Source organism: Candoia aspera, chromosome 3 (assembly GCF_035149785.1).
Source record: "Candoia aspera isolate rCanAsp1 chromosome 3, rCanAsp1.hap2, whole genome shotgun sequence".
Lineage (NCBI taxonomy): Eukaryota > Metazoa > Chordata > Lepidosauria > Squamata > Boidae > Candoia > Candoia aspera.
In genome coordinates, this window is record NC_086155.1 from 152,241,986 (window position 1) to 152,259,815 (window position 17,830).

General features: G+C 37.8%; 1 protein-coding gene across 1 annotated transcript in view; it reads right to left on the minus strand.

Moving 5' to 3' along the window:
* Positions 1-8,872: 8,872 nt before the first annotated feature.
* The window catches only part of DOK6 (docking protein 6), a 184,101-nt gene continuing 175,143 nt past the window's right edge, over positions 8,873-17,830 (minus strand). The window contains exon 8 of the mRNA XM_063300222.1: positions 8,873-10,245. Coding sequence (XP_063156292.1) covers positions 10,112-10,245 — 134 coding nt within the window. The 3' untranslated portion in view covers positions 8,873-10,111. The remainder of the gene's footprint in view (positions 10,246-17,830) is intronic.

Sequence of the window (17,830 nt, forward strand, 5' to 3'; positions counted from 1 at the left end):
CTTGATCCTTTTTTTTCCAGTCTTCTGAATAGATGAACTAACAACTTGCTTAAGGGGTAAGGTTGGAATATTCTTGTGGTCCTTATGTACAGTAATGTTTAGGAAACATCCTCTTTCTTTCCTAGACTCAGATAATTCCATTTCAGCTGGTGCCTGCATGAAGAGGGGCATCATACGGGCATCTGATTTAGGATAGATTTTTGTTTCAGAATAGTAGTTGTGCATTTTGGGTTCAAGAGCTGCTTCAAATGGGATCTCATTTGGGGGCAGCATGTCTCCAGATACCTGTGGCAGGGAACAGTGGCAAGAGTGGATATGTCTCCAATTTCTACTTTGGACCATCAGAGGCACCTGGATGGCCACTGGACTAAGGTGGGCCTTGGAGTGATCCAGGAGGGCTATTCTTATCATCTTAGGATAACACTTTGAAAGACAAACACTTGTTTGAAAAGCAAAATAGTGAATCTCTGGCACTCTTCAAACTGATCCATGGCAATTACTTAAGATGCTCACAAACCAAGTATTGCTTTACTTATTTTTAGAATGGCATTGTAAGTGAGAATTTAGAGGTCACAGAGAACATCATATGTTCTATTAAGAATTTTCTTGCTTCTCCACAGTAGTCATTAGCTAAGCTGATCCTGTTTCATTCTTACTAGGTACCTAAATATTCAGTTTTTAATGCTTGGCTGGTTGGTAGCTTCACAAGTATATTAGCCTGAAGGGCTGAGGATTTGGCTTTCTTTGTTCAGCCTTTTAATTTCCAACAGAGGAAAAATGGAAGAATCAGTTGCAACTGAAATCTTTTTTCCATTCTTGGGGAAAGACAGCATTAAGTTGGATGATTTCCATGCACTGGCAGAGCAATGATAATGCAGGACACAGGCAGTGGAAGGTGGTTTGATGAGATGAAGTATTTTTAAAAGAATATTTCCAACAGCTAAAGGCATGTTTGACATCATTTTTGCAGAAGATGTTGCATGTCAAAGGCATAGGAAGAGTCATATGGTTTACTTATACAGATAGTCCTCGCTGAACGACCACTCGTTCAGCGACTGTTCAAACTTACAACTGTGCTGAATGAGTGGTACTTGTGACTGTCCTCAAAGTTGTGGCCATCACGGCACCCCCATGGTCACATGATCACAATTCAGGTGCTTGGTAACTGACCTGCATTTCCAACCGTTACAGTGTCTCGCACTCATGTGATCATGATTTGTGACCTTCTCTGCCAGCTACCTACAAGTAATGTCAATGGGGAAACCCGCAGGAAGTTGGAAGTCATGGTTACATGAGGTTCTCACTGAACAACCTACAGTGATTTGCTTAACAATGGCAACTGTGAAATGCCGGAACTGCTGTCACTAAGTGTCGTGGTCACATGACATTGTACTTTATGACTGCATTGTTTAGCGATGGAAATTCCAGTCCCATTGACCATTGTTAAGCGAGGACTACCTGTATGCATATACCTTTGCTAATAACGTATTCAAATAAGTGTACAAACTATGGATCAGCAGCATTTTGGGGCAACCACACAATTGTGTGATTGCATGTGAAAGCAAACCATATTTTAAAAATTCACCAGAAATCTCATACAGAAAGCTCTTGAATGAGAATGCTGAAATGTCATGACATGTATAGCCATTTTAATTTTTAAATGCATTTTTATTTAATTTGTAACATCTGCAGGTACAAGACCTGGTGCACACTGGGAATATGTGCAAACTCCTAGCATGTACTATTTTAGGCCTTTTAAAAATGTACTCCTACAATAAGAATTAGGGTTATGTCAAATCAAAAGCTCCAATTTTCAACTTTTATTTTGATATGATGCTCCTCTGTGACTCTTTTGAACTTGAAGACAGTGAATTCTTTACTTTATCCTTGATAGAGTGCAGCTATCTTCATAGCAAAAGGCAACTGGAATAATAATACTCTTTATTTTGGTACATGGTTTGAATTTGGAGGTTGGATAATTCCCTGAAATTCTTTGGCTGGGGCCATACATCACCTTAAGTGATAATGCGATTTGTTTGGTTTTGGTTTAACATGTTGCGTGAACCCAGCCAATTATAGCTCAGTTAAGCAAATTATGGCTTAGCAGTACATGTGAATCTAGTCTACATCACATCTCTCTTCTCTTTAATGCCTACCACATCTGCAATGATACAACATGCATGGATATTATTGTTCTAACCCTAACCCTTAAAATGCAGTATGAGGAAGAATGTTTGCCTCTGTTCTGAGCATCTCTGTCTGAAGGATAGTCCTCTTTCGCTGTTTCTTCATCACTGTCTTCTCTCTCTCTCCTTTGTAGCCCATGCATCAATACAAAAACTGGGCTGGTCACAGCTCAGCAGATGCAAGTCCAAGTACTACAGCAACAGAGGAGCCAATATATGTCAACTGCAAACAGATTATGCAGATGTGAGCCTACTGCCTTGTATATCAATGAACTACCTCAACTCATGCCATTGATCTCTGGACTAGTATCAGACTATACCAAGATAACCATAGAGATGAGGTGGATTTTTTTACCAAATAAATCAAGAAAAGCACAAAACAGGAAATTTAAAAAAGGCTTTTTTCCCCCTCAGATGCAGTGAGGATGTATATATTTGTAGTATTATATCTGAGTTTTCAAAAACACTGTTGACTGTATGACATGGAATGAAAGCCTACTGTGTTAAACAGAACTGACAGGATCCAGACCTTCAGAAGCACACCCAGCAGATGGGGTATAGTGGTCTCCTTGAGTCTAAGTATGGTATCCTCCCTCCTCCTTTCCTAATGCTAACCCGTAACATGCCACTTACAAATCTGCCCCAGGACACACGATGGCAAATTACATACCCTACTCACCCAATTGCAAAGAGCAATTTTCATGAACATCTTTCTCTAATCCACCCAGAAGGCGACCCAGAATGGATATAGTTTTTATGATGGTTTATACAATATTCTTGATAAACATATATGCAAAAGTCAGCTGGAGTCAAGAGGCATCCAAACTGAATAAATGAATGAATGAATGTTTTAGTTAAAAAAATTCATGCACTGATGATGCAGCTATCTGAAAACATCTTTGTTTTAACTTATGCATTAATACATAATTCTACGTAAGACAGCTCACTATTACTTTAACACTGTGTAATTTTGTTTTCTTATTCTTAGCATAACATTGAAACATAAGTTTCTTTTTAGTGAGCTTCCAGTCAGGGGTCCTGTCAAAAATATTGTAACTTTGATTCAGTAGTTCCGTCAATAAGATGATCCTATGTTATGCGAGAGCAGTAGTTGAAATCTTTATCTGAGGGAAGGGTGAGAAATCTCATCTCCAAAGGTTTAGATATGACAAAGTTAATCAACATAAACCAGTCATTCTAGATAGTGGGGCAAAGGCCAGCAAAAAAATAGGAAACTCAAATAGAGGAACCAATGAGGAGCAAGTTTCCCTTTCAGGTGGGCCTTAAAAAGAGGATGGAAAACCTCCACTTTGTGTTGGTTTTAGGTCTTCCAACCTGAGAGGACTTTTGCTCTTGGACTGGCATCCCAACCAGAGGAGATTTGGAGAATAAGAAGGAAATAGCCATCTGGGAAATATGGAGATAGATGCAAATTAGTTCCTTTAAAAAAATCTATATTCTGGATTCACTTGAGCTGTTTCTTTGAATCCTTGGTCCTATGTCATTCTGTTTTTTTTAAATGTGTGTGTATGCATATTCCTGCTCAAAAGATTATAGCCTGCAAGATTTCCTTTTTTCCTATTGTCCTCAATTCTCAATTAGCTCTAAACTTAATTTACACAACAAATTACCTGTACCTTCTGTGGAATCAGTAGTCTCATTCTGACAGGGAATTTATCCTACCATGCATCCCAGCTAACTTCAAAAAAGAGTTTAGAAAAGCTGAAACCAGTTTTTTTCACTGTAAAAGAGTGGGTGATTAGAATAGGGGCAGGCATCTTGTTTCCTTCTACCCTGAGATAATAAACTACAACTTCCAGGCACTCTCACCACTGGCTATGTTCTTGATATAGTTCTTTGATCTTCCCAAGATCAAAAAGGGGTTGCACTCAATTCTGGAGGCTGCAGGGCCTGAGCTGATTTGGTCTTGTGAAGTCAGCGTAGAGAGTGCAATAACAAATATTGGGTCTAATCCAGACTATTCTAAGACAGGGCCATACAAGATATTTGCGTCCTGTGCTCTAAAGGGAAGGTAAGGGAAGCCCCCTAAGCCAAGTTAATTGAATGAAATTAAAACTAAATTAAACACAGCAAACATGATTAGGCCCCCAAATGATTCAATAGATTTTGTCCCCTGCCACAATAAAATTATAGTTTGTTGTCAGGTTAAGGCCATAGCAGAAATTTTGAGTGGTCACAAATGGCTAGGACCCTTGGACTGTGTTGTCATGCTCAAAATCTCACGTATTTTGTTCATGGCATGATGTTGTGACAGTTTCCAAAATTTCTTTTCCTGCTTTCAGAACATCATAGTGACACAGCAATACAATACCCCTTATAGACACTTCTTCATATACAGCTGTTTATTATTTACTATCCTGCCTTTATTATTATTTTTTAATACCTCAAGGCAGCAAACAAACCAAATACTTCTGCCTCCTCCTATTTTCCCCACAACAACAACCCTGTGAGGTGAGTTGGGCTGAGAGTGTGTGACTGGCCCAAGGTCACCCAGCCGGCTTTCATGGCTAAGGCGGGACTAGAACTCTCTGTCTCCTGGTTTCTAGCCTGGAATCTTAACCACTAGACCAAACTGGCTCTTTTCCAACCCCGTGCCTTTTAGATATGTTGGAGTTGGATTCTTACTACCCTCTTTGTTTAATATATTTCTAGTTTGTTAGGTGGATGGCTTTGCTCCAAAATTTTGAGCTTCATGGAGAGGGCAAATTACACACTACATCTTGGTACTTGTTTAATCTGGTTTAATTCAAATTTCATAGATGATTTGGTTCACAGGGAAAACTGGATCATCACATCACACAGAGCAGAAGAGCAGTGTATTTAACTCTTTCCATTAATAGAACAAGAAACAACAGTAAATGTGTCATTCTGTCAAGAGAGCACGTCAGTGAACAGTAGGTGAATGCCATTTTAAACCATAAAATTCTGCTTCTGCCCCAAATACCCTTAAATTACTTTCAATCACCCAAGGTGGCGGGAGCCTCTCTTTAAGAATCTACAGCATCTTAGAGAATATATATGGCTCATAATTTTCTCCTCCAAAATTATTAACTTTATTAACATTGTACATTGTGAATTTTTAAGTGAGAGATTCTTAGTTTAGCTTCTCCAAGGAAAATGAAATGGTTGAAGAAGCAAATCAAGATGGGGAAGGAGAAGGTGAGGGTTGATTGATGATCATAGTATTCACTGAGTATTATGAGACTCTCATCTGGGAAACAAGCTGGGAGAGGGAAGAGGGGAGATGGGATGACAAGTAGGTTACCCTGTATCAAATAACAGCAAAGATCAGGCAAGAGGTAGGAAGGCAGTTTGTGTTAACCCTACTGGATTCCAATAACTCAGATTTACATCTTCAAGATGACATAACATGATCATTATTAATTTCAGTGTTTAAATTCCCTTTTATAGACTTATCATTTTTATACTTTGGTTTGATCAATGGTTGGTGTTGGTGATCACTATAGGATGCTCAGTGAAGTCTCCAATCGGTGAAACCATTAAATCTGGCATGCAAAGTTGCATTTAACTTTAGATACAGAATATTCTAGATCATCTACATGAAATGGGGAAACACTTCTCCCCCAGGACTGTTCTTTCAGATTTAGTTTTATTATGATCATACTATAATTGTCCTCTTATCCTGCAATGCAGTTGATTTATATCCTGTACATATATCTTTTATTCTGTTAATAAGAAAGTTAATGCAATGCTGTCTTGGGACACCACAAGGGACATGCCGAAATTCTTGAAAAGAAAAGTGCAACCAAAACAATCTTGATAACATTCCTTTTGAATAATCTAGAAATAGAACAGCCTTGCAGGTTAAGCACAAAGAACTGTATCAGGGTACTCAGTCAATATGTCTACCTGCCTGTCCACTAGGAAACTATGTGCAGTGGGATAACTGTTGTTTCCCTTGGGCAAATGGCAAACTGCAAGGCTGTGTTAGGCATGCAAGACTGCCCAGTCTACCAAACATATCTTTGATTTGCACTGTTGCTTTGCCTTACTCATCTGGATACTGCAGTCCTTAGGCCAGTATTTCTTAACCATGGCAACTTTAAGATGTGTGGACTTCATCTGGGGGGAATTCTGGGAGTTGAAGTCTACACATCTTAAAATTGCCAAGGTTGAGAAACACTGCCTTAGGCAGGATGGGAATGCTAGCTGGGAATTTTGGGAGTTACAGTTCTAATGTGTATGAAAGTCACCAGGTTGGCAGAAGCTACATTCATGGTATTTGCATGCTTCTGCACCTGTTGCATCGTTCCTTGCTGGAATCTAGCTGAAGTTCACCATCCTAACAGTTCGGAAAAGGATGGGTAATGGGTAGATGAAAGCAGGTTCTCACAATGAAAACTCACAGAATTATGTAACAAAAATATATGTGACTTTTCTGAGTATACTCAAGGTAAAAGAAAGAAGAGCAGCAACCTGGATTATTTCAAAAATTGATCTGTAGAGGCAATCCTGTTTTGGGACATGAAATCATTTCAAGTGGCAGAAGTAATTTTGCCTATTTTCTTCTCCATTAAGTTCAAAGAATACTTTTTTGGATGAATGTAATTCATATATAGTGACATTGCCTAATTTATTTATTTATTCATTCATTCAATTTCTATAGCCGCCCATCTCAGCAAGTGACTCTGGGCGACTAATATACTCATTATTCCATAACAATGTGATTTCATATTGAAATTGGCAAATGGATGATCAGAGCTACAGGAGAAGACTGTGGCTGCATGTTAGCACAACCGGGAACAGTAATTTTGCATTGTTGTGGTACGTAGCTCATCATTCTCCTGCAGAGGAAGTTGTTCTCTCCAGTCAGAGGAAACATGGTGAGTGAGATAAAAGAAAATAAGTGAAAGAGATGCAGGAGTGGAGGGAAGAGTGATTAATTTCATCCAGTCACACACTGGTTTCATTCAGCAGCTCTTCACTGAGGTGTATAACCTGCAAGGGATTAGACTGCAGGAAAAGCTTGGGGAAGAAAAATCTTCCACTCTAATGTATTAATAAATGTTTAATTGAAGTAGACATTCTTTCACACCATTTATAAAAAAATAAAAACATTTTTTTTCTTTTCATCGAACTGTGGTAGATAAAACTTGGTCTTAGAGTGGGGTGGGAAACTTGATTTCCTTTCAACATGTTCTGTGCTGGTTTGATAAAATAACAAAAAGCAGGAAACTCAACTATGGAACGGTCTGTTGGCAGTGAATTATTTTTGACAATTGCTTACTATATGTTCGTTTTAACAGCATTTTTGGAAACTGAAAGATATGGGACAGGAAAATTCCTTTTTGCTTTCATTTTTAAGTGTTTTACCAGGCTTGTCTTTCAACTGATTTCTTATACATCTCATTTTATGTCCAATGTGAGTGCTATTTCATCTCTTAAATGGGTGGGAACCCTACCTGATTTCTTTATATGCAATTTATTTGTAAGTCACAGTGTTTAGTAATAATTCAGGCCTTCCCAAAAGTAACGTTCTTGAGTGTATGCGTGTGGGGGAGAAGATGCATACATTGCATGTGCTCCCAAAAAAAGCTTTACTTTGGTCCTTCTGGCCTTGTTCTACTATGCTAATGACTTCAAGACTGATACCTTAGATAAATTGCACAAAACATACATGAGCACTTTCTACCAATGTAGGTGAGTGAAGTTTAAGTTTTTATTAGTATATTGAAGCTGAAATCTGTTTAGAACTGGATTATAGGCAAAAACGAAGTAAGAGCCTCTTCTATACTGAATGGTGATACCAGACATTCAAACAGTGTATAGCATGTAGAATATTACTGCCAAATTCCTATGGCAAGGGGGATTATTATTTGAAGCGTGTGTTTCAAGTTTCAATATTTCTTTGATCTAATTTAGTTTGTTTCTGAATTCAATTCAAAGTATTAATTAAAACATGCAACTCTAAATAGTTGGATTCCAAATGATCAAACTTGCTTTAGAGATCAGCTGCATAGGATCATTTTTGTGTTCCTTTTCTTTAGTGCTTAATGATAATCAATGAACCTTTTCAATAGTGACATCTTCAATTTGTAAGATCTTGATTTTTGGCATGGAACAATATTTGAAATTCTTAAAAGATGGTAACCAATGATATCATCTTGAGAAAGACCTGAATAAATGGAGTTAATCTGATAAATTGGTATTACCATGAAACATGTTGGACTTGGAAAATATTGTTTGAAAGACTTGTTGAGACCTTCAATCGTTTCATTTCTTTTACTTATTCATATTGCCATTCATTTTTTATGATTATAAAAACCTGAAATAGGCAAAATATGCCAATAAAAGACTCAATAGTCAGCTTTAAGCAGTCCAATTCCATGTAACTGCCCACAGAAAGGAATAAAAAGTCATTGTTTTAGAGATAGTCCTCACTTAATGACTGCCCTGTTTAGTGACCTTTCAAAGTTACGACAGTGCTGAAAAACTAATTTTACGACTGGTCCTTGTACTTACAACTGTTGCAGCCTCCCTGCGGTCAGGTTATTGAGATTTGGGTACTTCGCAACTGGCGGGTGTTTATGGTGTCAGCGTCCCATGGACATGTGATTGCCATTTGCTCACTTCACTGGCACCTTCTGGCAAGCAGAGTCAGTTGAGAAGCTGGCAGGAAAATTTCAAGTCACAGTCACGTGATATCTAGCTTAATGACAGCATCACTTAGTGAGGGAGTTGTCAGTCCCAATTGTGGTTGTTAAGTGAGGACTACCTTCAATGTAATAGATGAGTGCAAAATGTATCTGTACGTATGACCTGGGATAAAACTGAGTGAGATATTAGTACAGGGAATCCACCACAAAAGAAATGCTGATAAGGAAGAGAGAAAATCCATATTGTACCTAAAAGACCTCAATAAAGGCAACTGCTCGTGAAATTATTCTGCCAGCCAAGCATCTTGCTGTGTAAAACTATGGAATGTTGGGCTGCCATCAAGTAATGTGATGTCAATTCTTACCTGCACAGTATACAGAGTTAAAAGTATACTGACTATAAATTCAACTATCCAAAAATTATCTACAAAAGGAAGACTTCAACAAGTGTATTGTAACACGGTCTTCCTTGACATCTATAACCATTGTTCCCAGTAGAAAGCTGTGGATTATTAGGTTCAGAATGCACATAGATAAGAGCAAATCTGGGCATAAAAAATCAGTGTGGCAAATATTCTAGGCAAATTACCTCTTAATACACAACACAATCTATTTTCTGAAAGGCTACTAAGCATCACCATGCCATCCCATTGACAGTATCTATCTATTTATCTATCTTGGGTATTAATTTTAATAATGAGAATCTGATTAAGCGTCACTGGCTTCTTCTCACAAGTGAAACTTTAGGCTATAGTCCTAAAGATATACATGCATAAATCCCATGGAGGTTAATGGGACTAAAATGTGCATAATTACTAGAAGGAATCCTTCCAAACCCTTTAAAGTTTTGTAACATGTAAGAATGAGCCAGGCTGATGCCTAGGAGATAAAAGTGGTTACTGTCATGGACAAGCAAATTTGATGGCAGAGCTGATCAACTGGCAAAAGCCTAATATTGCAAACATGACATCCACCCTCTTAGAGCACATAATGTATGTGGTTATGCAGAAACATCAACTGCATACATCCATGATTTTCAAGGGAATTCTTCTTTTTTAAAAAACATGGACAAAAACAACTATAAAATTTAAATAAATAAAAGACTTAGACTTCTGCCTCAAGGAAGCAGTGATCCAAGTTTTCACTTCCACTGTCACCAGGCTGGAGGATTCTCAGTTTTCATGACCAACTGTCTTCTGTGGACACCTAAGGAAAGATCAGTGGCTTCCAGGGCCTGCAGGCAGGTTCCACGTTACAGTGTCTCTCTGTTCAGACACCAGATGTATGTCATTGGACAAGGCCCGAGCTGTAGCTGAATCCATAGCTGCTGGAAAGGGACAGGCGCGGCTCATGCTCCTCATCCTGCTCTGAGGTGTAGCTGGGAAATGTCTGTGCACGAGCCACCTTTGCAAGACTGTGCCCTGGAAAGAAGAAGCCAGGAAAGAAAGGAGACAGAGCTTATAAATATTCTTATTTATTCATTTAGCATATTTACATAGCCACCCATCTCACAGACATGTGACTCTGGGCAGTGGACAACACAATAGTTAAAAACTCCGTAACTACCAAAGAACAATTAAAAAATAAATAAATAAAATAAACAGATAAAACCCAAGACAGCGTGTCAGGCCCAGCCCAAGAACCACCAAGAGTCAGTCCATTCAAACTCCAGTTCTTTATTTGCTCACACCATACAGACAGACTCTTGCCAGACTAAATCTACTTTACCTAACCTAAGGGGAAATAACCTGGGAGGCTCTAGGGCGGGGCTATCCTGAACCTCTTTGTTTTCCCACCATTGCCTCCCAGACAGTGCCTCATCTTATCTCCTCCACCTTCTTGGAATGTGCTCCCTCCTTCCTGAGAACCAGAGGCACCGCCGAAATCCACCACACAGCGGGAGAACAAACATTACTTAATCTCATACAGCCACCTTGCAGGCTCTTCCTGGGATCCCCAAGGTTGGTGAAAAAAACATATTTTAAAGGCTGTCCAGAAGACTAACAAAGATGGGGTTAACCTCACCTTATATTTTAACAGTCAAACTTGATACAGTCCAGATGCTAAAAACTCAATGTTCCAAAAAGTTGTTCCGTAAGACATACATAGTGGGGGTGAGGAAAGATATTTTCATGTTAATAATCTTTTGTAAGTTCTGTTTGAATAAGCTTATAGACTAGAGCCCACTCTGGTCACCATATATTTTTCTACTGAACATTTAGAACAGGGTAAAGGCATACGGAAGGAATAGTAATTTTACATTATACAACTTTCTCTAGACTGTTCTAAATTCAGCTTTATCTCAGGGCTCAAAAATACAATCACTTAATCTGGTTTAAGCCTGGAGCAAAAGATTTATGCTTGGATATACAGAATAAAAATGTTAGCGCATCCATGCTGTTTCTCAATATAATGATAGTATTCGGTTTCTGGTCCACTAAGATCACAGAATCACCAGATCACAAATTTCTTGTTACCATCTTTTGATCCTGCCAACTTAAAAACTTAGCATGGCTAACAATGAAGTGATATCTCATTCTTCCTGTCACGCTGTCGGACCTATGTTACATGTTCTGTAGCCAGGTTTTGCTTAGGGGTTACAGGAGTACATACTCATATTCTATAAGGTTCAGCTGAGTACCCATTACATAAATACCCTGTTCTGAATATTAATTATACTACTGCTGCAGGTTTAAATTTATAATAATAAACAATGCCTGAATTTGAAGTCTAGCACTTAAAGGGGAAACTTGCACAGACTGAATCATTTATTTTTTACAGTATACTATCAAGTTAATGTAATTTTCTTCTTTCCTTTTAGTGATTCAGACATTTTATCTCTGTCCTGTTATTTTTAATTTTCTATATTGCTTTTGTTGTATTTGTAACCACAAATGAGATACTGCTAGTAGTAGTGTGGACAACATACTTGGACAATTAGTGTTTAAATCCATGTTTAATGAACCAGTCGAATCCACAGGAAGAGACCAATCAAGAAATCTAATGAGTAGCAACAGAATGAATGGAGAATGGAGAGTAGACTGTGAAGCTGTAGCCTACATTTTCAATGGTAATATAATCATTAGACAATTGATTCTAGAACATCTAAAGCAAGAAAGCACATTCAGCTTTATGACTTACTTGTTGTGACTTACTTGTTAATTTCTTGAATCTCAGAACAAAATGTCACAGCTTCAAGAAGCTACTGCATAATTGTATTAAATGCAAGGTGGCAGCCAAATAATGAAAGGAGTGCATTAGTATACACTGTTGGTTAGAATATTAGGGGCTGTTTATAAGTTGTTCCTGACAGTCCTTACTCATCCATGAGATTCCAGCTGATGAGCTTATAATAAATCAGAGGTCCACAAAATGCCCTATTAAAGCTGCCCTCTTTATAAAAGTAAAAAAGTTGCCTGATCATAATTTTGTACTTGTTATTGCAGATATGCCAGAATTCTTCTGAAAATGTAAACCTAACCCCCATATACCGTCTTTTAGTTACACAGTAGGTCTCTAAAACAGACATGTTATTTGCACCGTGAAGATCCACAAGGAAATGAAGCAACTTTAATTTCTTTCCCTTTCTTAGTCATAAAGGCAAAGCATGCATTAAAGCACTAAAGGACAACTCTATCCATCACATTACATTCTTGTGAGGTACCTGTGGATGAAGGATGACCTCTCCCAGCAATTTCATGTATTAAACAGGATATTAAACAGGAAAGGTGAGAGTGTCAATCCCTGAGGCACCCAAAAAATCAGGTACATTGGACTGGGCCTCTTCCCACCTGTCAACACTGACTGGAACTGGCCATGAAGAAAAGAGGAGAAGTGTTGTGACATTGTGCCTCCCACTCCACAACTCCTCTGTGCATTAATCCCTCTGAGTCAGATCCATAGTGGCTATGAACTCCAGAGCCACATCAGAATGATCAGCCAACTCAGCAATGAAATCAAACAGAGTCACTGCAAAGGTGAACATAATAAATGTGATTTCCTTGAGGAAAATCAATTTCAGGTCTCTTGAAATTCAATAAAAAATATGGCAGAAGTTCCATGGCCTGCCTATGCATGATGGCTGCAGACTACAGGCTGTTCACCTCCAAAATAGTTTATTTAATATTACAAAGGATATGTATGAGCAGCAATTACAGTACATAGAAGTTCCATAGGCATCAGTTCCTAATCATTCGCACAACACTTTGCTTGGCAGTCCTGAAGTATAACTACGTTAAAGAAGCTTCCTTCTATACAATAGTATTTCTGTGAGCCATGCAGCAAATGATTGCTGGGCTGCTCGAACTGTGGCAGCTGAAAGCTCCATAGAATGCACTGAAGTTTTATGCACTTAAGAAGCAACTGCAGCAGTCTTTGATATCTTTATTAATATTATGAAATCTGTTTATGTCACTGAACAAAAAATAGTTTGATGTACGCGAGGGTTGGGGAAACTAATTTTTTAAAAAGGCTGTTAGTCGCTTGAGATGGGATTTTAAGACACAAGCCAGGGTTGAGGACTGACAAGCTTATACTACTTGGAAAGTAACTTATACTTGGAAAGTCTTCCTGGCATTACCCCAGGAAGATAAAATAGCCTGCAGCTGATCTGTCTGTCATCTAGACGTATATGCCATAATGTAACAAATCTGTTTAAGCACAGCAATAAAGTTTGTGTAAAAATCCAAGAAAAGGTAATGCTGTGGCTCTAGACATTCAGCTTTTTCCTTCATCCAAGTCTGTTTCAGTAAATGCTAGTCCTGGATTCAAGACTCCTGCTCAGTGAGCAAGTGGGAGTTGTGGCTAGGAGGGCCTTTGTACAACTATGCATTGTGCACCAGTTGCACCTGTTCCTAGAGTAAGGGGCCCTACTCATGGTCACTTATGCCCTGGTCACCTCCCGGATGGACTATTACAATGCACTCCACATGGGGCTGCCCTTGAAGAGTATCCAGAAACTTCAGCTGGTGCAAAATGTAGCAGGGCAAGCAGTTATGTGCGTTTCTCATAGAACACACGTTACACCTTTGCTTTGCAAGCTGCATTGGCTACCAGTTTGTTTCTAGGTCCAATTCAAGGCACTGGTGTTGGCCTTTAAAGCCCTTCATGGTATGGGGCCAAGTTATTTGAGGGACTGCCTCTCCCGGATTTCATCTGCCCATCCCACCAGATTCAACAGAGAGGGCATGTTATGGGTTCCATTATCTAGGGAGCTACATTCAGCAGGTCCTAGGAGGTGGGCCTTTTCTGAGGTGGGACCCACATTGTGGAAATTTCTTCCCCCTGAGGTGAGGTTGGCCTCATTGCTTCTGAGCTTCCAAAGGTCCCTCAAGACTTGGTTGTGTCAGCAGGCCTGGGGACCCCAGCAGATTGGTGAGTTAGTGAGGTGGCTCCATGATTATTAACATCCCTTTGCCTACTTTTTGTTTTAGCTCAGGTTTTTAAAATACTTTTTGATGTTTTTAATTGCTAATAATTATATGTTTTTTTAGGTATTTATTGCTGTTTTAATTTTGCTGTAAGCCACCCAGAGTTGCTTGTAAAAGTGAGATGGGCAGCTATATAAATTAGATAAATAAATAAAATAAATGTTCACAAAATATTCACTATAGAAAAGTTTCCTTCCAGATAAAGAGATGTAAGGCATTTTATCTATACAATGAAATGAAACATAGGAGTAAGCCCCATGGAAATTAATATGACTTAATTCTGACTAGACATGCAGAATATTGCTCTATGAGTTTCCTAAAACCAGTGACTTGAGCACTGAGATGTTATTAGAAAATATTAACTATCTTTAGGCATGGCACTTTTTCTATAATTTTTAATATTTCAAGAATACTTAGAAAATATGCAAATACTGATATGGGGGCATAACTTCTAGTGGCACTATGAATGAAAGCGACCTTCTAGATGAAAGTGAAGTGGACATAATTCTTCAACCTTAGTGTATTACTTCCTGGTCAAATAATAGCTGGTTCTAAACCTGGAATATATTCTACTTAATAAGAAGAACTTCTTCATTCAACCTTTGCCAATTCAATTCACAACTCAGAATATTTAGTACATTTTATGGACATCTGCTTTATTGTCCCAGTATGCAGAGCAGAAACAAAATAAAAAGATGTTCACTTAATGAGCATAAGGGTGACAAGTTATTTATTTACTTATTTACCTTTTACCCCTTTATTATTTTTATAAACAACTCAAGGTGGGGAACATACCTCATACTCCTTCCTCCTCCTATTTTCCCCACAACAGCAACCCTGTGAGGTGAGTTGGGCTGAGAGAAAGTCACTGGCCCACAGTCACCCAGCCGGCTTTCATGCCTATGGCGGGACTTTTGACTTTCTTATGAAGAAAAGAATCAGTAAACAATCCCACAAAGTAACCATGAGCAAGAGTTGCACTTACAGTTTGTCTTCTTGGGTAATAGGGTTGTCTAAAAGTAATTTAGCAATAATAGCTATAGCTCACTTTTAGTTAACACCAAGTCAACTGGATAGCAAAGTTAAGTGGTGTGTTCAGTCGAATGCATCAGTCTGAACGTGAAATAGCCAAAGTGCTGGATAAAAATGCCACTAATGACCACGTGCAAATGATTACCTCCAGAAACAACATCTAGAATTTATTATAATGGAGCTCAGTCCAATAATGACTAAATCACCTTGATTACTCAGGAGAAAACCATGCCGCTTTCATCCTTTTCCTGTTTAAATAGTTGTTGGTACCTCTGTTTCCAGAAAGATACTTTTTCTCTTAACTCTTAGAGTGTCAACAGGGCGCATGCTGCGTGGTACAATAATTATCCTGTTGTTTTCCAGTTATAAAGAAGTGACTGCAGTTCAGTAAGAAACTATATACTTTGCAGATAAACAATTGTCTAAGATTCTGAGGCCTACTGCAAGAGAGAATAACTACAATATATTTCTTGATTTAAAATAAGAATACTTAAAGTAAATTCATGCATTACATGTGTGAAGGGAACTCCATAGGGTTGGGGAAATCAGATCCATTTGGTAACCTCTTTCTGAACACTGTATACCTCCTGAATCCATTTTTTAAACATCCATGCATTAATTACTGATGTAAATACTAATAGGGGCAACCAATGCCAAGAATGGGGCATATCCATTCTACAGGTACAGTATATGGACCTCCAGTGCATCCCATCCCTGGCCTCTTCCCTAAGATATTCCCATGAAGCTCCATTTTGCCCATCCATTTCTTTCTCCATGAAGGAGGAAACTATCATCTATTCCATCCTGCATGAAGAAAAACTTTTTTTGCCCCACCCGGAGGAGAAAAGAAGCCATTTTATACCCTTGAAATTTCTTCGGAAAGAACCAAGGGAAGACAAGACTTACTAAAGAGGCCTTCATCCTGCAGCGAATTTGGGGTGATAGTAATAATTAGTTGTTTATTAGGAGAATCAGCTACTTTTTTTTATACTCCTGGAACTTAAGTCAATTAAATTAAGCCTTGCTTTCTGGGGTAGCAGATGATATTCCTTCAAGTATTATAGTTAATGGTGCATTGACAGACCCCTGTGAAATACAGAAAGGAACAAGGCAAGGATGTCCATTTTTGCTGCTGTTATTCATTCTGGCTTCTGAGGTTTTGAAAAACAGTTGTATTATACATTATAATACAATAGAATATACAATATTGTATAATAGAGCTGTAAGACAAGATGAGAGAACAGCTGGGGTGCAGGTTAAAACAGAAGTATACAAACTAAAGGCATTTGTGGATGACTTGGTTTTAATTTTGGAAAACCCTATGGAAAGAATAGACATATTATTGGAGAAATTAAAGGAATTTGGTGTGTTAGTTGGATTTAAAATTAATAATAATAAAATGAAAATGTTAACAAAAAATAGAATGGAACAGCAAAAAGAATTGATGGTAAAAACTGGTTTTCGGATTGAGAAAAAGTAAAATACCATGGCATTCCTGTGACAAATATGAATTGTATGTTATTTCAAACTAGTTATGTTAAGTTAAATTAAGGAAGATTTACTAAGATGGGAAAAGTTACAATTATCATTTTTGAAAGAATTTCTGTGGTAAAAATGCATGTCTTACCTAGAATGATGTTTTTATTTGAAACAATACTTGTTTTGAAAAACGATGCATCTTTTAAGCCATGGCAAATAGATATATTCAGATTTATATGGTATGAGAAAAAACCAACGGTTAAATATAAAATTAAATATAAAATTCTCCAAGATGTAAAGGAAAGAGGAGGACTAGGACTGCCTGATTTTAAATTGTATTTTGCAGCCTACTGTTTGGTTTGGATGAAAGAGTGGGTGCTATTGAGAAATAAGAGAATTTTAGAATTAGAAGAACACAGCTTGAGTTTTGGGTAACATGGCTTCTTATGGTATGACAAAGTTAATGTAGATTTTAAAAAAACAACATTATGTTAGAAATGCCTTATTAAGAATATGGAACAGATATAAACTCAGGCTGTGCCTGAAAATACCTTTACTGGGTTTCAGCACATGAAGCATTTTATAGAAAATCAACAGTGGGCAAAGAGAAATGGTTAACATATCAAGATTTGTTAGTACAGGAACATGGAGAACTTAAGATGAAGTCAAACGAACAATGACTGCAGAGAGATTTAGTTTTCAATGGTTTTCATATGCACAATTAAGAAAAGGATTTAATATAGATAAAAAGATAACTGGAATTGACAACATAAGACAGAATTCAAAACTGAACTATGTACAAATGATGAACATGTGATTGCTAAAATGTATAAACTTTTGTTGAGATTTGAAATGGAAGATGAACAAGTTAAAGAGTGCATTATAAAACAGGCTAAGAATTTTGGTTATAATATACAGATGGATCAATGTGGCTAAAAGGATTGAAATTCACACTGTGTTATAATTTAAGAGAGAATGTTTATAAAATGATGCACTGTTGGTATATGACACCAGAGAAATTATCTAAAACGTATAAATGTATTTTGAGTCAATGCTGGAAATGTGA